The 16,171-nt window shown below is 36.0% G+C and overlaps 3 protein-coding genes across 7 annotated transcripts in view; 2 read left to right on the top strand and 1 right to left on the bottom strand.

Annotated features, from left to right (window-relative positions):
- Window positions 1-16,171, top strand: part of LOC115238100 — a 30,061-nt gene that overhangs the window by 9,249 nt on the left and 4,641 nt on the right. For 2 of the 3 annotated variants that reach the window (XM_029811656.1, XM_029811655.1), the window contains 6 exons: window positions 14,003-14,067; window positions 14,290-14,449; window positions 14,916-15,052; window positions 15,154-15,358; window positions 15,445-15,606; window positions 15,812-16,093. In XM_029811656.1, the coding sequence (XP_029667516.1) occupies window positions 14,003-14,067; window positions 14,290-14,449; window positions 14,916-15,052; window positions 15,154-15,358; window positions 15,445-15,606; window positions 15,812-16,093 (1,011 nt within the window). Of the gene's footprint in view, window positions 1-14,002; window positions 14,076-14,289; window positions 14,450-14,915; window positions 15,053-15,153; window positions 15,359-15,444; window positions 15,607-15,811; window positions 16,094-16,171 lie in introns of all 3 variants that reach the window. The other variant, XM_029811657.1, reaches the window with a different exon arrangement.
- On the bottom strand, window positions 3,375-12,337 carry LOC115238105 (electron transfer flavoprotein beta subunit lysine methyltransferase-like). 3 transcript variants are annotated; one of them, XM_029811666.1, is made up of 3 exons: window positions 8,798-10,176; window positions 7,563-8,091; window positions 3,375-3,790 (listed from the first exon to the last, which is right to left on the bottom strand). In XM_029811666.1, the coding sequence occupies exons 1-3, from the start codon at window positions 8,810-8,812 to the stop codon at window positions 3,447-3,449; spliced, it is 888 nt and encodes a 295-aa protein (XP_029667526.1). In that variant the 5' UTR covers window positions 8,813-10,176; the 3' UTR covers window positions 3,375-3,446. The 3 variants fall into 3 exon arrangements, with proteins under 3 accessions (XP_029667526.1, XP_029667527.1, XP_029667528.1); XM_029811667.1 differs by lacking the exon at window positions 8,798-10,176 and adding an exon at window positions 8,214-8,780; XM_029811668.1 differs by lacking the exon at window positions 8,798-10,176 and adding an exon at window positions 12,318-12,337 and having other exon boundaries at window positions 3,389-3,790.
- On the top strand, window positions 10,387-13,884 carry LOC115238106. Its single transcript, XM_029811670.1, has 3 exons — window positions 10,387-10,780; window positions 11,766-12,377; window positions 12,936-13,884. The coding sequence occupies exons 2-3, from the start codon at window positions 12,322-12,324 to the stop codon at window positions 13,255-13,257; spliced, it is 378 nt and encodes a 125-aa protein (XP_029667530.1). The 5' UTR covers window positions 10,387-10,780; window positions 11,766-12,321; the 3' UTR covers window positions 13,258-13,884.

The following is a 16,171-nucleotide window of genomic DNA, read 5'->3' as shown; positions in this document are numbered from 1 at the left end:
AAAAAAAAAAAAAGGGAGAAATTGAGGGAGCGCGCGCGATCCAGAGAGGAGCACGAAGGGGGCGGGGGAGATAGGGCGGAGGGGGGTAACTGAAGAAGAACGTCTGCGAGGAGCAACACGGAGGGCTAAGACGTTGTCCCGCCAACAGGTGGCAGCGGCCTCACACCCCTCCGGCACCATTCCTCTCCCTCCCCCTTCCCCTATCTCATCCTTCCTGGCAGCAACCACGACGATAACCCGCGGCGACACCCGATAAAACGGGTAGAGAGGGTTGGGAGTCTACGATGCCGGGGTAAGTGGGTCGGGGACGAAGGAGGAAAAGAAAAACACCGGAGGGATTATCGGCCTTGGATACACCACCAGCCCTTCTCGCCGCCCCTCACGCACATCCTTTCTTAACGAAAGCAACTCTCCGACCAGGCCAGCGCATTCGCTCGACGATCCTTGTGCGGGACACGAAGGATTGCGCCTTTCGAGATCGTAACTCGAAGACTTTTCTTTTTTCTTTTCTTTTTCTTGTAACGTGAAAAAAATTTATTTGTCCGGTCGTACGTTGTCCTTTATCGACAAGCGCGAAATAACTCTCTTTTTCGACTTTCTTTAATTATCTGTTTGTTAATTATCACGCGTGACAGGTGTGACGCGCGGTTTCGTCACGCGGAGCGACCGTACGCGACATTTATCAGATGACAAGCTGGCCGCTTTCTCGTCAAGATCCATTTGCCTACGAGGATGTACGGTTGCATTATCGTGTCGTAATGTCAAATACTAACAGTAGTCCGGCAAATGGTATCATTACAGCATCTCATAGTAGACCACTATGCGTTCCCTCGCAACCATATTTCTCCGTTCCGGAACACGAGGCATCGAATGCTCTGGCAAACAGACTAATGCGCCTTAATAAAAGCATCGGCTTACCACGATGTACATCTAATCTCGTAATTATTTCTCTTATTATTATATTTATATTTAGTAGATAATAATGAATCAATCGAGTGATTAGAATGAATCATAATTAGTGAAAACGCGGGCAAGATTAGAGCGATCTCTCTTTCGGTACTATTTCACTCATAAATAGTGTTATCTCTCTCTCTCTCTCTCTCTCTCTTTCTCTCTTTCTCTCTTTTTCTGCTCAAATCCACAATATTCTGTACGTATCGCCGACCGTTACACGTTATTCTCGATGGCGCAATATTTTTCGTAGATCGATATTTCATACGTTTATGTACTATCGCCGGCAGTGTATAAAGCGCATTTTTATCACGTGTTTTGAAGCCAATCCCGATGGGAAAAAAACTTGGTCCGCGAAATCAAAATTTACTATTACATTTATGATAACTCTCGTTCCGTTGTGATGACAATATTAGCAACAATAACCATCTGGATATCGGCATATCCAGCAATATTCATGCACCTTTCGTTTCTCTGTATTTCACCTCCGTGTGTCGCATATCATCGTGATCACGTCCTCACGAACTCACACAGAATCGGGCACTGTTCGCGAGTGATGTATTAATCCTACCTCATCTCCACCACACGGTCGTTAAATTTAATTTGCGCCGTTGTCGAATAAACAAGCGTTTACACATACATTCGCGCGCGATTCGGTTTCCATGAAGGAAACGGGCCGTTTTCGGACGAACCTCTCTCGCGCTTAATCTTGGCGCAGGATCTTCGTGAGATATCTTAAGAGCACGGAATCAATTATCGCGACTTTCACCGCGTGGGCGCGCCGCATCTGGCGTGTCCGGCTCTCCCACGTACGACCACGTGTTCCTCTCGACAGTCCTATCGTACGTGTATGCGTGTGCGCGCGAGAGGGACAGAGAGAGAAAGAGTACACGCACACACACACACACGAAGTGCCGACGATCGCTGGTACATACCGTAACACGGAATTAACGACGACGACGACCGTTAACGGGCCTGAAAGGAATCCCAATGGATATACCCGTAGGTTTCACCCGGATCGCCCACCGATAATCCATGTATTCGCGCGGCGCACCTGAGTTTCCAGAGAAATGTTCGAGATCTGAAGGAGGATCGCAACCGAAGGAAACTGAGAAAATTCGTCGGGGAGAGAGAAAATGTACGCGCGTCGAGCGTTTCGCGCCGCTTTCATCGTGGTTTCGTGTGAAACGTAATAAAAGAAATTTACGATTGAGCATTAACTGTAAATGTTCGACAAAAATCTCTGCATTTCCGGATTTCATAGGCATGCAGCTTCGAAAGAAGCCTACATTGAATTATAATATGGATACATGTACTGTTTTTAAAGTTATGTAGTGGACGGATAGTTTCGAAGATCCCGAAATAGGTTTGTCGTGTCTTGGTTACGGCTTCTGATGAGATAACCCACCGGGATAATCTCATTGTTAGCGTGTTAGCGTAGGTGTTGTAACGACGATAGAGTTTACGTAATCTCCCTCCGATATATGTATACCTTGGTCAAGTCGCACAGGGGAAAATAAAAGAATATTCCGTTTCCGAAACGACACGCAATTTGAACGATCGACCACGCAGTGAGAGCACAACTTACTCACCTCTTGGCTCGGCTTTATACTAATTGAAATTAGTGATAGATGACGAGTGAAAGGATGGACGAAGAATGGAAAGGCAAACTTACTACGGAAATAGGCAAACAAGAAGCTCGCGGCGTTTTCGGCTCGTTGTCGGCGATGACTGGCGAATATCTGTGTCGAGAGCAGCGTGTATACGTGTGCGCGTGTGTGCGTGCGTGTGGAGACACACCCGTGTAAACGAAAGGGCGTCTATAAGCAGTGATAGTTATTACGGTGTCGAGGATGATGATGAGGAATCCTTGCGGTCAACTTCGGGATTCACTCTCGTCGGCGGGATCAACGTTAAACCTCTAATAACGATATCACATTACTGAATGCTTAACCACATGCAACCCAATTTTTTTCCGCGTTTGTAAATACTTACAAGCATTTATATATTATCTCTGAAAGAGATTCCGGACATGGGTAAAATAATGTGCAACAATTTTAGATCCCCTTTAGACGTTTATATTTTTAAAAACGCATCAGTAAGATATGGTTCAAAAATGCAATATTGCATAGTGCCTTTTTCGAAATATTTAAAAGATGAAATCGTGCATCAGATATTTATATCGCGATATCAAAAAGGGAGAGATGCCGAAAATTGACTTATTCAGATCAATTCTCCTCGTTTGCATTTTTGCTCTTTTCTACTTTCATACTGGCAAGCGATTTCGTCGACAATGTTAAAATTTCCGTCACGCTTTCATTGATCAAAAATCTTTTATTTAAAGGAAAACATTGTACGACTAAGAATTCTCGCATGCTTCTCTTTTTTTTTTTTTTTTTTTTTTTTTTTTTTATATATATTAAGATATATTTTAATACATACATTTAATACATATTCTTTCGTTTCTATATATTAAATTCTACATACCTATTCAATCAATTACTCAGATTAAATTCCCATACGGTGGCTGTATCATAACCATGATTCTCTTTCCTCACATTCTCGGGCAACGAATATTGCCGCAATAATCTCATTCGCTTCCTAAGATCTTCAGTTAATCCGTGTCTTCCCGGATCTCCTAGATAAATTTGCGCACCTCCTATGTATGCGTGTTCCAACCATGCAATTAGATTGTTTGCTATTTCTTCGTCATATAACAAATCACCGACAAAAATCACATCGTATGGATCTTTCGGTAATTCTTCCAACAGGTTTTTCCACGACACCTCAATGTTTACGTTATTTAATATTGCATTCATTGCAATAGCTACGCAGGCGACTAAAACAAAAGATATATATTCATATTTTATTATGTCATTAATTACACAAAAGGTGTTAATCATATAATTTCCACAATTGCTACTATTAACAATAAATGAAATTGAGTTACGCATATATTTCAAAATATGCGTAACATCTAAATGAAATTAATATTTTTTTAAAATGTATTTTTACTATATATTTTAATGGCTTTTTTTTTAATTATTGAACAATAGCACCTTGCACTAGCAAAAATTGGATGGACAATTTTACATTGTTCAATTATTTAAAACGCAGGTTTTTTTTATCTTGTTATATGACGCCCACGTTGCGACATTCTTTCGCAGGTAACTGACCGTGCCGCGCATACGCAATTATCTTACGATATCCTATATAAGTCTGACTCATACACTTTATCAATAGATGTATTTATGAATACTCACGCCTCATGTTTTTTTATCTGTTATTGACATTGACATTGACTTCATTATTTGATGTTAATATAGGGTCTTTAAAAATTACTACCAAAACTATCGTTCAAAAATTATTATACAAAAATTGAAATTCTTGTTAAGAAATATATTTCAGTTTGTGTGATTATAAAAACTGTTCCTCTAAAATATCGATAATTTCAAAGTAATTTGTAGAATTGTATTTGGAAACGTATTTTTTAATTACGTGTTTTATAATCTTTCATATACAAACATTATTACATATACTCATTTAACGCACAATCAGCAATACGAATAAAATAATAATAATATCAAATTTTACATGATATTATTCAAAAAATTGTTCGAAACGTATATAAATGATATGTTTATCTCACACAAGAATCAGATTGTGAAGCAATCTTTGCTTCTGGATGGCACTAAATGTAAATAGGAGAGAGTGAAATTCCTGGACATTGATCCCAATATGCACTATATTTATGTCATTAGACTTTTGTCGATCGGCGTAATTGACTTTGCTGACAGACATTGGAATGGAAATCGTACGCGTCCTTGTGTAAATACAACGTCCTTGCCTCCATATCGATTTGAACCGAAAGCGTGCCAGATTAATGTGAAATGCTATTCGAGTAATTTTGTTCCGCGAATTTTGAAGTTTGCGCGAGAAATTAATGTTGTCGGAAAGTCCGTTCGTTATGTAACATTTTCGTTGAAGGTTTTCTGTATATAAATAAACGAAAATTTAGCAGAAAATTTTATTAATACGACATGATACGGTATTATATGTATGTCTTTCCTTTTTTCAGAGATCGAATTTCCCAGAAATCGTGTAATTTCCAGAATGTCGTGATTCATAATATTAAAGTTATAGCACTTTATAACGTTCAGATATTATATTATATTATTGTAATTTAAATCTTTGTCTTTAATAAGCACACAATTGTCGAAGACGCATATTGCGCTCCTTAATAATTATATTATAAATTTATCTCTGTAATCTACACATATCTCTTATGAGAAATTAATATTCTTCAACTTTTCTGTTAGGTTACTTAAAAGAATATAGCTTGTCCATTGGTATGCCACGTAAATGCAATACTTGGAATTAACAACCTTTCACTGACGCACGAGGGGCAAACCCTTTCTCCTTATATCTACGTATAAACCTGGAAAAACCGACTTTTAAGTGCCTCGTATTTTAATTTCTCGACCTACTTAATCTTCCGGGGACGTAATTAAGGTGATTTTTCCATCTAGAACAACATCGATCTTTATTAGACAGGCGGAAGAAAGAGGAGATCGTTATCGTTAATTTTTCAAATCCAAATCGCAAAAGAACAATTACAAAGTTCGATTTTAATCTTAAATTCTCTGGCAAAATGAGTGAAAATAATTCTATTGACGTATAATATGTAATAGAAAATTGAAAGATATCAATTGTCACGCTTACGGAATGTCGCGCAAAATATGTAGTTATAACGTTGCATTAAAAATTGATAACTTTTATAATAACTGATGAAAGCTTCGTTCAATCGGTGAAGAAAGACGTACGTGAACCTCGAGAGGGAGGATCTTCGACATAAACGTTGATTGATAGAAACACTCCCGATGACATTAATTCTACATATCACGCGTAATATGGAATGTAAACTTCACTATCAGTATTATTTTGCAATCGTAGGCACGACGAGCACGCGAAAACGATAGAGATGTATGCGCTCGGACGCATTTTTTTTCTGAATCATGCTCGTGGAATCCGATTTCATCTGCCTGTCTGGAATTGTGACAATTTGCTGCTGCGTACAAACATCTGTTTATCGACAGATAAATATACACATGAAGCCACGTGTGACGTCAAAGGGACTCTTGAGTCTTCTTCTCGGAGATCCTCGATCCCTCGTAATTTCCTATAGCTATCGACGTTCTACGTCTCAATAATGTAACTAATAAGACTCGAGTGGGTCTTTCGTCTTTCGTTGCGAGGAAATTACCGTCGACGACTTTTCGGAAAAGAAAAGAATTTCGTAAAATCTTTATAATAACTGGGTAACAAAAGATAAGACATGTGGCTAATACATATCGTAAATAGCTATGAAGCACGGCTTCGACATTTCATCTTTTCTACCTTTTTTCTCTTTGTGTTTTTCTCTTTTGTGAAAGGAATCCCTGACGTTAAAAATTATCTTGCGACGAGAAACCCCGTTGAGGCTCGTCAGTTACACCAATAAATCTATAAGTTTAAAGAATATTGTGCCTATTATATAATAGAAATATATAAGCAACAACTAAATATTAAATAATAAGAATGAAACAAATATATCGTATATATTGCATATATATATATATAAAGTACATACGTAAATATATGTAAAATATGCAAAAATATGTAACAATAATGAGGGAAAAGAAAAAGTCTTCTGATGATTCGCTTGCAGCATCCAGTGTCAAAAATCTAGGGGGGTCCATATATAAAATAGTCTCCTTAACATTACGCCACTGATTTCACCACATTTTCTCATTCTCTCGATCTTGGCCCAAATGACAATCGAGATAATTCGCACATATGTTGTTTCCCCTTCCTTCTTCGCGTTCGATAAACTTTGTCGCGAAGAGCGAAAGTTCTCTTTTCGCTTTTCATCATTTCGAGGAAATGATGAACAAACGCAATATTGCTTCTGCGTCGTATTGCATTATCTGCGACGTTGATACGCATATCTATCCTGCCTCTACGACTTGTCGCAATAGTCTTTCAACAGAGTTTTATAAAAGATTCTTAATCAAACGTGAAATATATGTATAGTAATAATATTTTTAACGATGAATTTCTCTCTAATATTTTTTATAAAATTATTAGAAGCGATGATAGTTATATTTATATATCGTAGAATATCGCAAAATAAGCAATTAAAACGTGGTCTATCAATTTTACATCATTAAAAATATTGCAATGTCATATTTACTGCAGTGTCACAAGTATTGCGACATACATTACTTTTAAGTATCTGAACGTATTTTTTCAGATTATTGGATTTATCTCGTTAGATCTCTCACGTGTGAGGTTTATCTGTGTCTATCTAGGTAACCATGTTACCGGTTAAGATATCATGCAAGGGCATTATAATTTTAATCGATACGAGTGTGCCGAGTATGTACAGAAAATCTCGCATACTACAATTTGGCACTTTGTTTTAATTTTATGTATTTTTTGAATATAATGTAAAATTATATATTTGCTTAACAGAAAATACTGAAACGCTAATAACTTTCAAAGTATAGCTGATAAAAAATCCAGACTCCTATTAATTAATAACTTTTAACTTTTAAGTATTATGTACTAACTTTTGCTGATATCATTCGCAATAATGTTGCAGGTTTCAATCGTTAATTTCGTGGCTATCGCAGTAGCGCCGCATCCCGCACCCAAATCCAGCATTCTTAATGCATCTTTTTTCGCATGCTGCTTTGCACGTCCTAAAATCTTTTTCCTCTCGTCGAGAATGAATCTCGTCAGTGCCTGACCTCCGGGCCAATATATAGACCAAAATGGATCCTGGAATACGTTTGTGGTCGAGAGATCGAATCTGTTATTCTCACATTTGTCGATGAAGGGCTCGCGATATAAGGGACAATTCTTCGTCAACAGAAATAACTTCAATTCCGGAGTCAGATGATCGCGAGTGATCTCGGTATTTTTCAAGATCGCGTTTACCACATCAGGATGTTCCTCAATGAATTTTCTAAGCAATGTTTTGTGGTTATTACGCGGGATGTTGTTCCATGTCTCCTTTGTGCTTTTTGAAAATTTTTGTGCGAAGAGATTTTTTTTCAAACACACGATTTTTCTGATAAGCATCGCCATCCTCAAAATCTGGAAAGAGATGTTAATTATATAATAGTTTCGTTCATATAGCCGCACGTGCGGCGCTCTATCGAGGTAGTCTAAAAATATATTTATCTAATTGTAAAAATTAAATTTATTATTTATTTTACCACGGTGTATTATAAAGATGGAGAGATATAATCATACTATTGATTCCTTCCGTTTTCCAATGAAGACTCTGATAAGCAATTATTTTCCAAGAAGCGTATATCGCAATAATGATAAGTTCATGTCTTATTTTATAATCTACGATAAGATTATTGATTGGCTACCTTATCATGTCTGTCTTGAGAATCGCAAGTGCACATAGAGAAAATATTTTGTTCATCATTTATTTATTTCAGAAACAGTGCCATTTTTTCATTCTGATAATTTTCCAATATTTTATTATTATCATAAGGCATTGAGAGCATTTTTGAAATGCCGTTAAACGTTTTTTTTCGTTTAATTCCAATAGGTATATCAGTTGGGTTAAGTTATAGTTATTTCCCGGAGAATTTACATTTATGCAAACGGCATTCGTAAGTTATAAAAAAAATAAAAAAAAAATGATTGCAGATACATAATTAGATGACTTTATTATATATTTTATTTCTGTGAAACAGATTTTGTTTAAGTTTTGAAAAACTAAAAATATTATCTTATGTATGGCTTAACAGAATATGTTTAAAATACATCATATTTGTAACTTCACCTTGTTGATAATCATCGGTATATTTTTTTGTTATCCGTTGCAACGAATTAATTAATGAATTGACTTTGAACGGTCGATTATCTGAGCAGCTGCGGGATATATTTAACTTCTTTTACGGAGAATGGACTTTAATGCGAAAGGACTTCGAAGGTGACAGTCTGTGTACCAGACGCCCTGGGATTTCCCCAACGATCTCTCCGTTACAATGTATCCCCTGTATTATGTTGACAATTACGAGAAAACATCTGCGAGGTTCTTGACCGAACAAACGTTTAATGCTTTTAATAAGTTTAAGCAAATTAAATAGCAACGATACACTTTAAATAAAGCATTTGACTTTGAAAATTAGGTATTTAACTTTACAGGAATAAATTTCTCTTTCAATTTATCTCAATTTGTTTATTTTTTAATCGGCTTTAAGAATGTCTCTCTCCCAACGGATGTAATTTTTCTTGTTTTATCACCGAAATAAGTGCACTCGTTACGCAATACACTTTATACGTACGTTTGAATAACAATGTTAGCAGATTTGTTTTGTTATATCCATTATAAAAAGGATCTATGTAACAAATATGATTACGAAGGCAAGCTTTAATTAATAGCTTATTATAAGCTTTGAATTTCTATGATTTATATAGCAAAATAGAACATGTGGAATTTATGTAATCGTTCCTTCGGAATTGTTATCACTATATAAATAGAATTCTATTTAACATTTGATATTATTCCATCGCATAACATCAATATCATATTATAATATTATTTTTCATATTTCTTTCTTTTTTAACCACTTAAAATTATCGATATTTTTAGAATTATTATGTTTCATTTGTGTTATTCTTACAGTATTAATACGAAACTTTTTCTACTCTAGAAATTATTTTATTATGCAAATAATTATCAAACTAATTTTAAAAGTTTCGTTTTTTATTCTATAACTAATTATTTTATTTTGATCACATTATTAATTTTTAGGCAAAAGTGGAACTATGCGTCATAGAATTAATAAATGCCGTTTGGCACACTTATCAGAGGGTCCTCTACTGAATCCGTATCTTCCACAGTGGGTTTTATAAGCTTTCTCGTTATCGCAGAAATTGCACAGCTGATGAAACACATTGGAATAAAGCATCTGTGACTTGCATCATCTTCACAGGGTATATATATACAGTTACTGTAACGCGAATATACGTATAATCGATCGAGTGTTACGCATGGGCGCAGATCGTAGTTTGTCTGCTAAAATGAAGTTTATTGACCCACATAGTCGCGATGGTCGATCAACGTGGCTCTTCCTGATCAAGTGCTTGCGAATGATGAAACAGAACATTGATACCAGGCACATGTATGATGCAACTTGCAAGAAAGAATCTTTATAAGTATTTTATGTTCTCTCTTACAATTAATTTTTTTAACATATAAAATAGTACAAAAAGAGATATTGTTCTCTTTCTTAAATAAAAATCAAACACTAATGAAGAAATATTTGGCGAAAAAATGTTCTCATCAAAAGATCTTCTAATTTTATTTTATATCTCTATTATATTTCTTTTCAAAAATTCTATCTTAAGAAGGAATTTTCTTTTTCAGAAAAAAATGACTTAAGACTGCTTATGTTTATATAATCTATTTTTAGATCAAACAAAAATCTGCATTACTAATAATATGTATACGTTTTTCATGTCTTTTTCTCAAACACGAGATTAAAGAAACAAGAGCGATTAGATTTTAAAAATATATTAAAAACGTATTTATTTTCAGATTTTGGCTCTTGCAGTGAGCGTTTCAGTTGTCAATGAACTTTGTTAGAAAACGCAATGTCATCATAATCTACGGATAACACTCGTACGTATTGTAGATCGAAGAAGTTGGATATGACAATGCGAGATCGCTAAATAATTATATAAATTGATATAACATGTGACCTCGATCTGTGAACGCCGTTTCTCGCCGTCGATGGAAATTTGTTTGCACTGCTACTAAGTAATTATGTTTCCTTACAGAACTGGTTCTCGGTAAATTCCAATAAAATTTTCTTTCCGCTGGGAATTTAACAAATGATCTATGAAATTATTTTAAAATCTGCCACTTAGACATAATTTTTTTATTAGCGCTTTAAAAAGAGATCTCATTATTGACGAATATTTATTACTCGGTGAGTCGTTGGAATTAACAACAGTATTTTGCACGAATAACGAGAATAGAATCAAAATCGTGAAATAAAAAATGATGCTAATTCATTAACTCTGAAGAATTTAATAAAGTTGTTTGTTATGCTCTGATTTTATTTATTTATTGATCAATATATATTAATATCGAAAATTGCTGAAAAAATTGGGATAATGTTCATCGAGATTCTATATATAAAAAATTATTCTTCAATTAAATATATTAGAAAGGAGACCATGATATATATATCATGGTCTCCTTTCTAATATATTTAATTGAAGAATAATTTTTTAATTGTGTACAGAGAAATACAACGACAAAGAAGTTTATACGATAATTTTTCTCCTAATTGTAAGCTTACCTTGAACTTATATTTAACCAATGTTTCACCGAATCGCTTAAAAAATATATATGCAAAAGTTTATAGTTATTTATCGATCAGCATGCGATTAATATAATACTTTAGTGGCGTTAGAATGAATCATACAGTACGAGATCCTCCACGAGTCAGTATTTCCATATCAACAATATTTATCCTTTTTACTTCTTATCTAAAAATTCTTTGCCAGATAAAATTATTCGTTTGATCTCTCTCAATAATCAGATATCGATTTTAGATATTCAACTTTATTGTCTGGTGATACACAATATCTGTAACATATATATGTGTCTTCTCCTGACACGATTTTCACACAGATCTTACAACCTATTACTCAGTTTGTCAATTTCATAGAGATATCGATTGTATTATTTTTTAACTCAAATTGTTTACTCATTCCTTTGTATTTTTGTTTTTTAGAAAAAATACCAAGTTCTCGAAAAATCTATGTGTGTGTTCGAGGAAAAAAAATCATCATCCTATTCTCTCCGGGAAACTCAGTATATAGGGTCTAATTCAGTTAATGTTTCTTTTATTCGAGTTTTTTTTCTCGGGTTTCCCGGTACAGCGACAGTGTATTCGGAATATCCGTAGTATAATCTGGTACAGACATGGGTGACAAAGTGGTAGGGGAACGGTTGCTATAAAAGGTGCGCGCGCCAGACTGTGTGAGGTCATACGCAGTCAGAACCTTGTGGAAGAAATACGAGAGAGCTCTATTACGCTCGAAGAAGACGTTGCGCGAATTTGCATCAGAATATAAAGTCGAGTGAAAGCGGAGAAAGAGACAGCCGCCAGTGATTCAGTGGAGAAGTTAAAGCTATAAAAGTTAGTCGTATTTTCAACAGCGTTGAAAATAATTCGTTCAACGGCCGCCAACAAGGTCACAAAAATTTCTACATTCAGTGAAGTGTGCAAAAGAGGCGCCTTGAGGATTAAACTATCAAACGAGCAAGAAAAGAAGTTACTGACCGATATGACTCGCTGCCAGGAACCACAATCCCATCACGCACAAACCACAATGGCCGACAGGTAGTTATCGAAAGAGGGTACAGGGGATTTCCACGTGGCTCTCAAACAATACCCTCGAAACATGCACGCGAACGATGGGTTGCGCGATAGCCGTGGTTCTCTCTCGATGATAAAAAGTGATAAAGAAATGCTTGGTCACGCCATTAACGAATGATTTTTTATTTCTCTACAAATCGAGATTTCGCATTGTGCAATCGAAAGCTTGCGCTTATGACATTACATTGCACATTTTCGTATCTCTTCGATATCTTTGATAGAAATTATTATATCTAAGGAATAATCCAAGACTTGCAAAAAAATATTGTAGATTTTTTTTTTTATTATTATTATGTTATTTTTATGTAGAAAATTTTAACATTGTAGGAATTATTATCCGAGGCAATTCAAAAATACAAAAGAATGTTAGAATGTCACGCCTCTTTGATGATGTATAAGCGCATAAATTAATATTCACTGCGTCATAGCGATTCGCGAAATTCCAAGCATCGTTTTACACTGTATCGCGCCGGCTTATATAACAATGTCACGCGCAGATGATTGATCAAAGATGACTTACAGCGGAAAATCGTCATGGTGCGAGGAGTCGCGCTACTACGGACGCACCATTACGTGCGGCATGTTGCCGACCCTACGCGAGCTGGCTTCCAGAGGATGCAATAGTCGGGGGAGCGTTTGCCTCGTGCCTTTCAACATCGAGATGGACGCGGCCAGTCACCTTCAAATGACACTTCTCGAGGCTTATTGCCGGGAGATCGAGATCGAGGTGTTGAGCGTGCCCAAAGAAGTAATACAGGCCCATCTGTGTCCAGGAGGCACGGATCTGTCGTGCGTCCTCGTAACCAACGACGATCCATTTTTCATACCAAAGTTACCAAAATGAAACTCAAAGACTCATTTTTGAGAGAATTGAAATTTAAGGACCGAATTGCGTACGGTCTTTTACCGAAGAACGGTCTCTATATCGGGGAGATCTGCATAAGAAGACAAAGGAGGAAGCTTTGTTTTGGCATGCAATGTGTCCTACGTGTCTCACCAGCGACGGTGCTGATAATGGACATTTTATATTGTAAACAGCGAGACATATTCAATTTATGTCGCTATTAAGTCTGTTCTTTTCTGCCTGTTTTGAAAACATGTTCTTTCAATCTTCCCCTTTCTCTCTTTTTTCTGCGACGCTCGATTATTTGTTTCTACTTGAGAGCGAAAGGTGTGAGACAAGATAGCTGAAAAGAGCAGACTCATTATTGTTAGAACAAGAATTATGATCTTATATCAAGCGAGTGATACTTCTCTCGGAATCATTCGATGATTGCTGGATAAGAAATATTGATTAACGTATGTAATATGTATATTTTTCAATGTACAGCTCAGTGTAAAGTTTGTCGCGAGACAAACTAATCTTTGTTGCGTATGCTTTGTAAAAATCGACAACCAAAGCGTTGTCGAATGAAAGAATTTATATAATACCATCTCATTGATAATAAGATTATATAATATTTTAATAAAATACAAAAGGGTTTCTTACTTTCCTTCTTCCTTGTATCTATCCATTATATCTTATTCTATTATACCATTTTCGATCTTGTGATCGATTTCATTTAATTTATTCAAACTTTTTCTCGTAGCTTGCAAAATACTTAAGGAACTCCAGTATCACTTTCATGGAGGAATTAAAAATTCTGAACGTGACGTGAGTAGGTACAAATTCAAGGATGAAAAAGTACAGTCATATGCGGATAAAACGGATTGCGTTCCAAATGATTTTTTGATATATGATTCTTTGAAATTATTTATTACTTGCCGTGGATTTTAAAATATATCTTATTCCAAGACAATCAGAATATTATTGTACTTTGTATGAGAAAGATCGCTATAAAAAAGTCATTTTGCTGTATGCTGTTTTCTTCAACAGACCTACGGCCGAAGTTACGTTTCACTTCTTCGGAAATTCCGACGATGGGGATAAAATTCGCGAATCTCTCAATCGACTCGTACAACGTCGACGTCTCAGCGAAATCTCATTGGAATCCACACACTTTACATTTCAACAAAAACCCGCGCTTAAATTACAGGTACGAATGTACGTAACATAATGCATGGATAACATATTGCGCGATATTTCAATATTATCATGACATCAAGACATCCTGTTTGTATAAACATTATGCGATTAAAATTATACGAGATTGAAAATTGAGTTCCGACTGACAACGTGTCGGGTTCGGACGTGTTTTTGCGTGCTGCGTATGTCCTTTGTCTGGACCTTTTTTTGGACTCCCTCCTCTCTTAGAGGAGTTTTGCTTATATTCTACAAACCCATAAGAAACAATGGTGTATGGGCGACTAATGCCCAACCAGCCATAAAAGAAAGAAAGAAAAGAAAACGAGATTGAAAAATTATTCTCTACATCTCTTACTAATTTTTCTAAAACAGAAGATTAATAATAAATCTCAGTTTATACGCAGTAACTAACATTTTCGTGAATGCGATTAATTTTCTGCACGATTAAAAGTTATTGAAAAATTATTGCTTTTTAGAATCTGAGAATTAATCAAGTGAACGATTACGAGATTCATTTGGGAGAGCAAATCGTTTTATCGTGCGCGGCTCAAGGAAGTATAAATTTTACTTGGTACAAAGATGGCATGTTGGTGAACACGAGCAAAGCTACCAGGTAACTGGAATATATTACAATAAAATACGTATAATTCATCCTCTTTTTATTTATCCTAGATTTTTTTTAATTCATAAATACCGATTGCTTTGACGTTTTAGAGAAATATGCATTAGCGATTTGCCGAATGACGGATCGGACGTGTATACGTCGGTGTTGACGATCGAGAAAGCCACTCTGCTCGATGCTGGTCAGTATACGTGTCAGGTGACGGATTGGAGTGTGCAGCAATGCAAAAGTATCTATGTCGAAATCAGAGACGAACCGGACGTGAAGGTGGTACCGATGAGCGCCACTATAGAAAAAGTAAGCCCCTATTTGTGCCTTTGTCAATGCATGGGAAATTAAAATTTCGAAGAAGACATATATTATACAGATGATTGTTCGTGCAGGGTAGTAATATACAACTGACATGTATGACTCCTAACATGCGTAACATTGGCATCGGATTCGGTTGGACTAAGAATCGCGCCTTGTTAAAATTGGAGCCCGGTCAAGCAGTTTGGGAGGATTTGTATCCAGCGGGTAGCATATTAAAGGTTACTAATATTCAGGTAAAGAATATCAATAGTAACTCTATAAGATATTTAAAAATTTTCGTTTTTTTTTTTTTTTTTTTTTTTTTTTTTAAGGTTTATAATATAAATGCTATTTATATGAAAAATGCCAAGTTATAAAAATCTTGACTATTATATCCCCTTAATTCTCTATATTGCTTTGGTGATTCGTAGAGATCAGAACGATCGTTTGACATTCCAGAAATCCGCAATCTACACCTGCAACGTAGCACACAAATCCATGTCCGTCCGAGTTGAAGTCATGAATCGAACATTGATACCGATATGTCTCAACGGAGAATCCTGGGGTTTGCAATGGCCGGTCACTGCACCGGGATCGGAGGCATTGTTGGAATGCCCTCCATATTTCGTAGGTCGACGAGTGTCCAGACTGTGCTCGATGAAGGACGCTACCACACCCGAATGGCAAATGCCGGATTTCTCATCCTGCTTGTACGAGGCATTGCTTTTACCCTACAATAACGTAAGCATTTTGTTTTTTAGAACACTTTACAATCTATTATCGACTTGTAATTTACGAGGAGTCACAATAATTCGTTAG

The sequence above is a fragment of the Formica exsecta genome, unplaced genomic scaffold (assembly GCF_003651465.1).
Source record: "Formica exsecta isolate Colony F162 unplaced genomic scaffold, ASM365146v1 scaffold32, whole genome shotgun sequence".
Taxonomy (NCBI): Eukaryota; Metazoa; Arthropoda; class Insecta; order Hymenoptera; family Formicidae; genus Formica; species Formica exsecta.
Note: the sequence above shows the minus strand (reverse complement) of the source record. Positions and strands in the feature narration are given on the sequence as shown.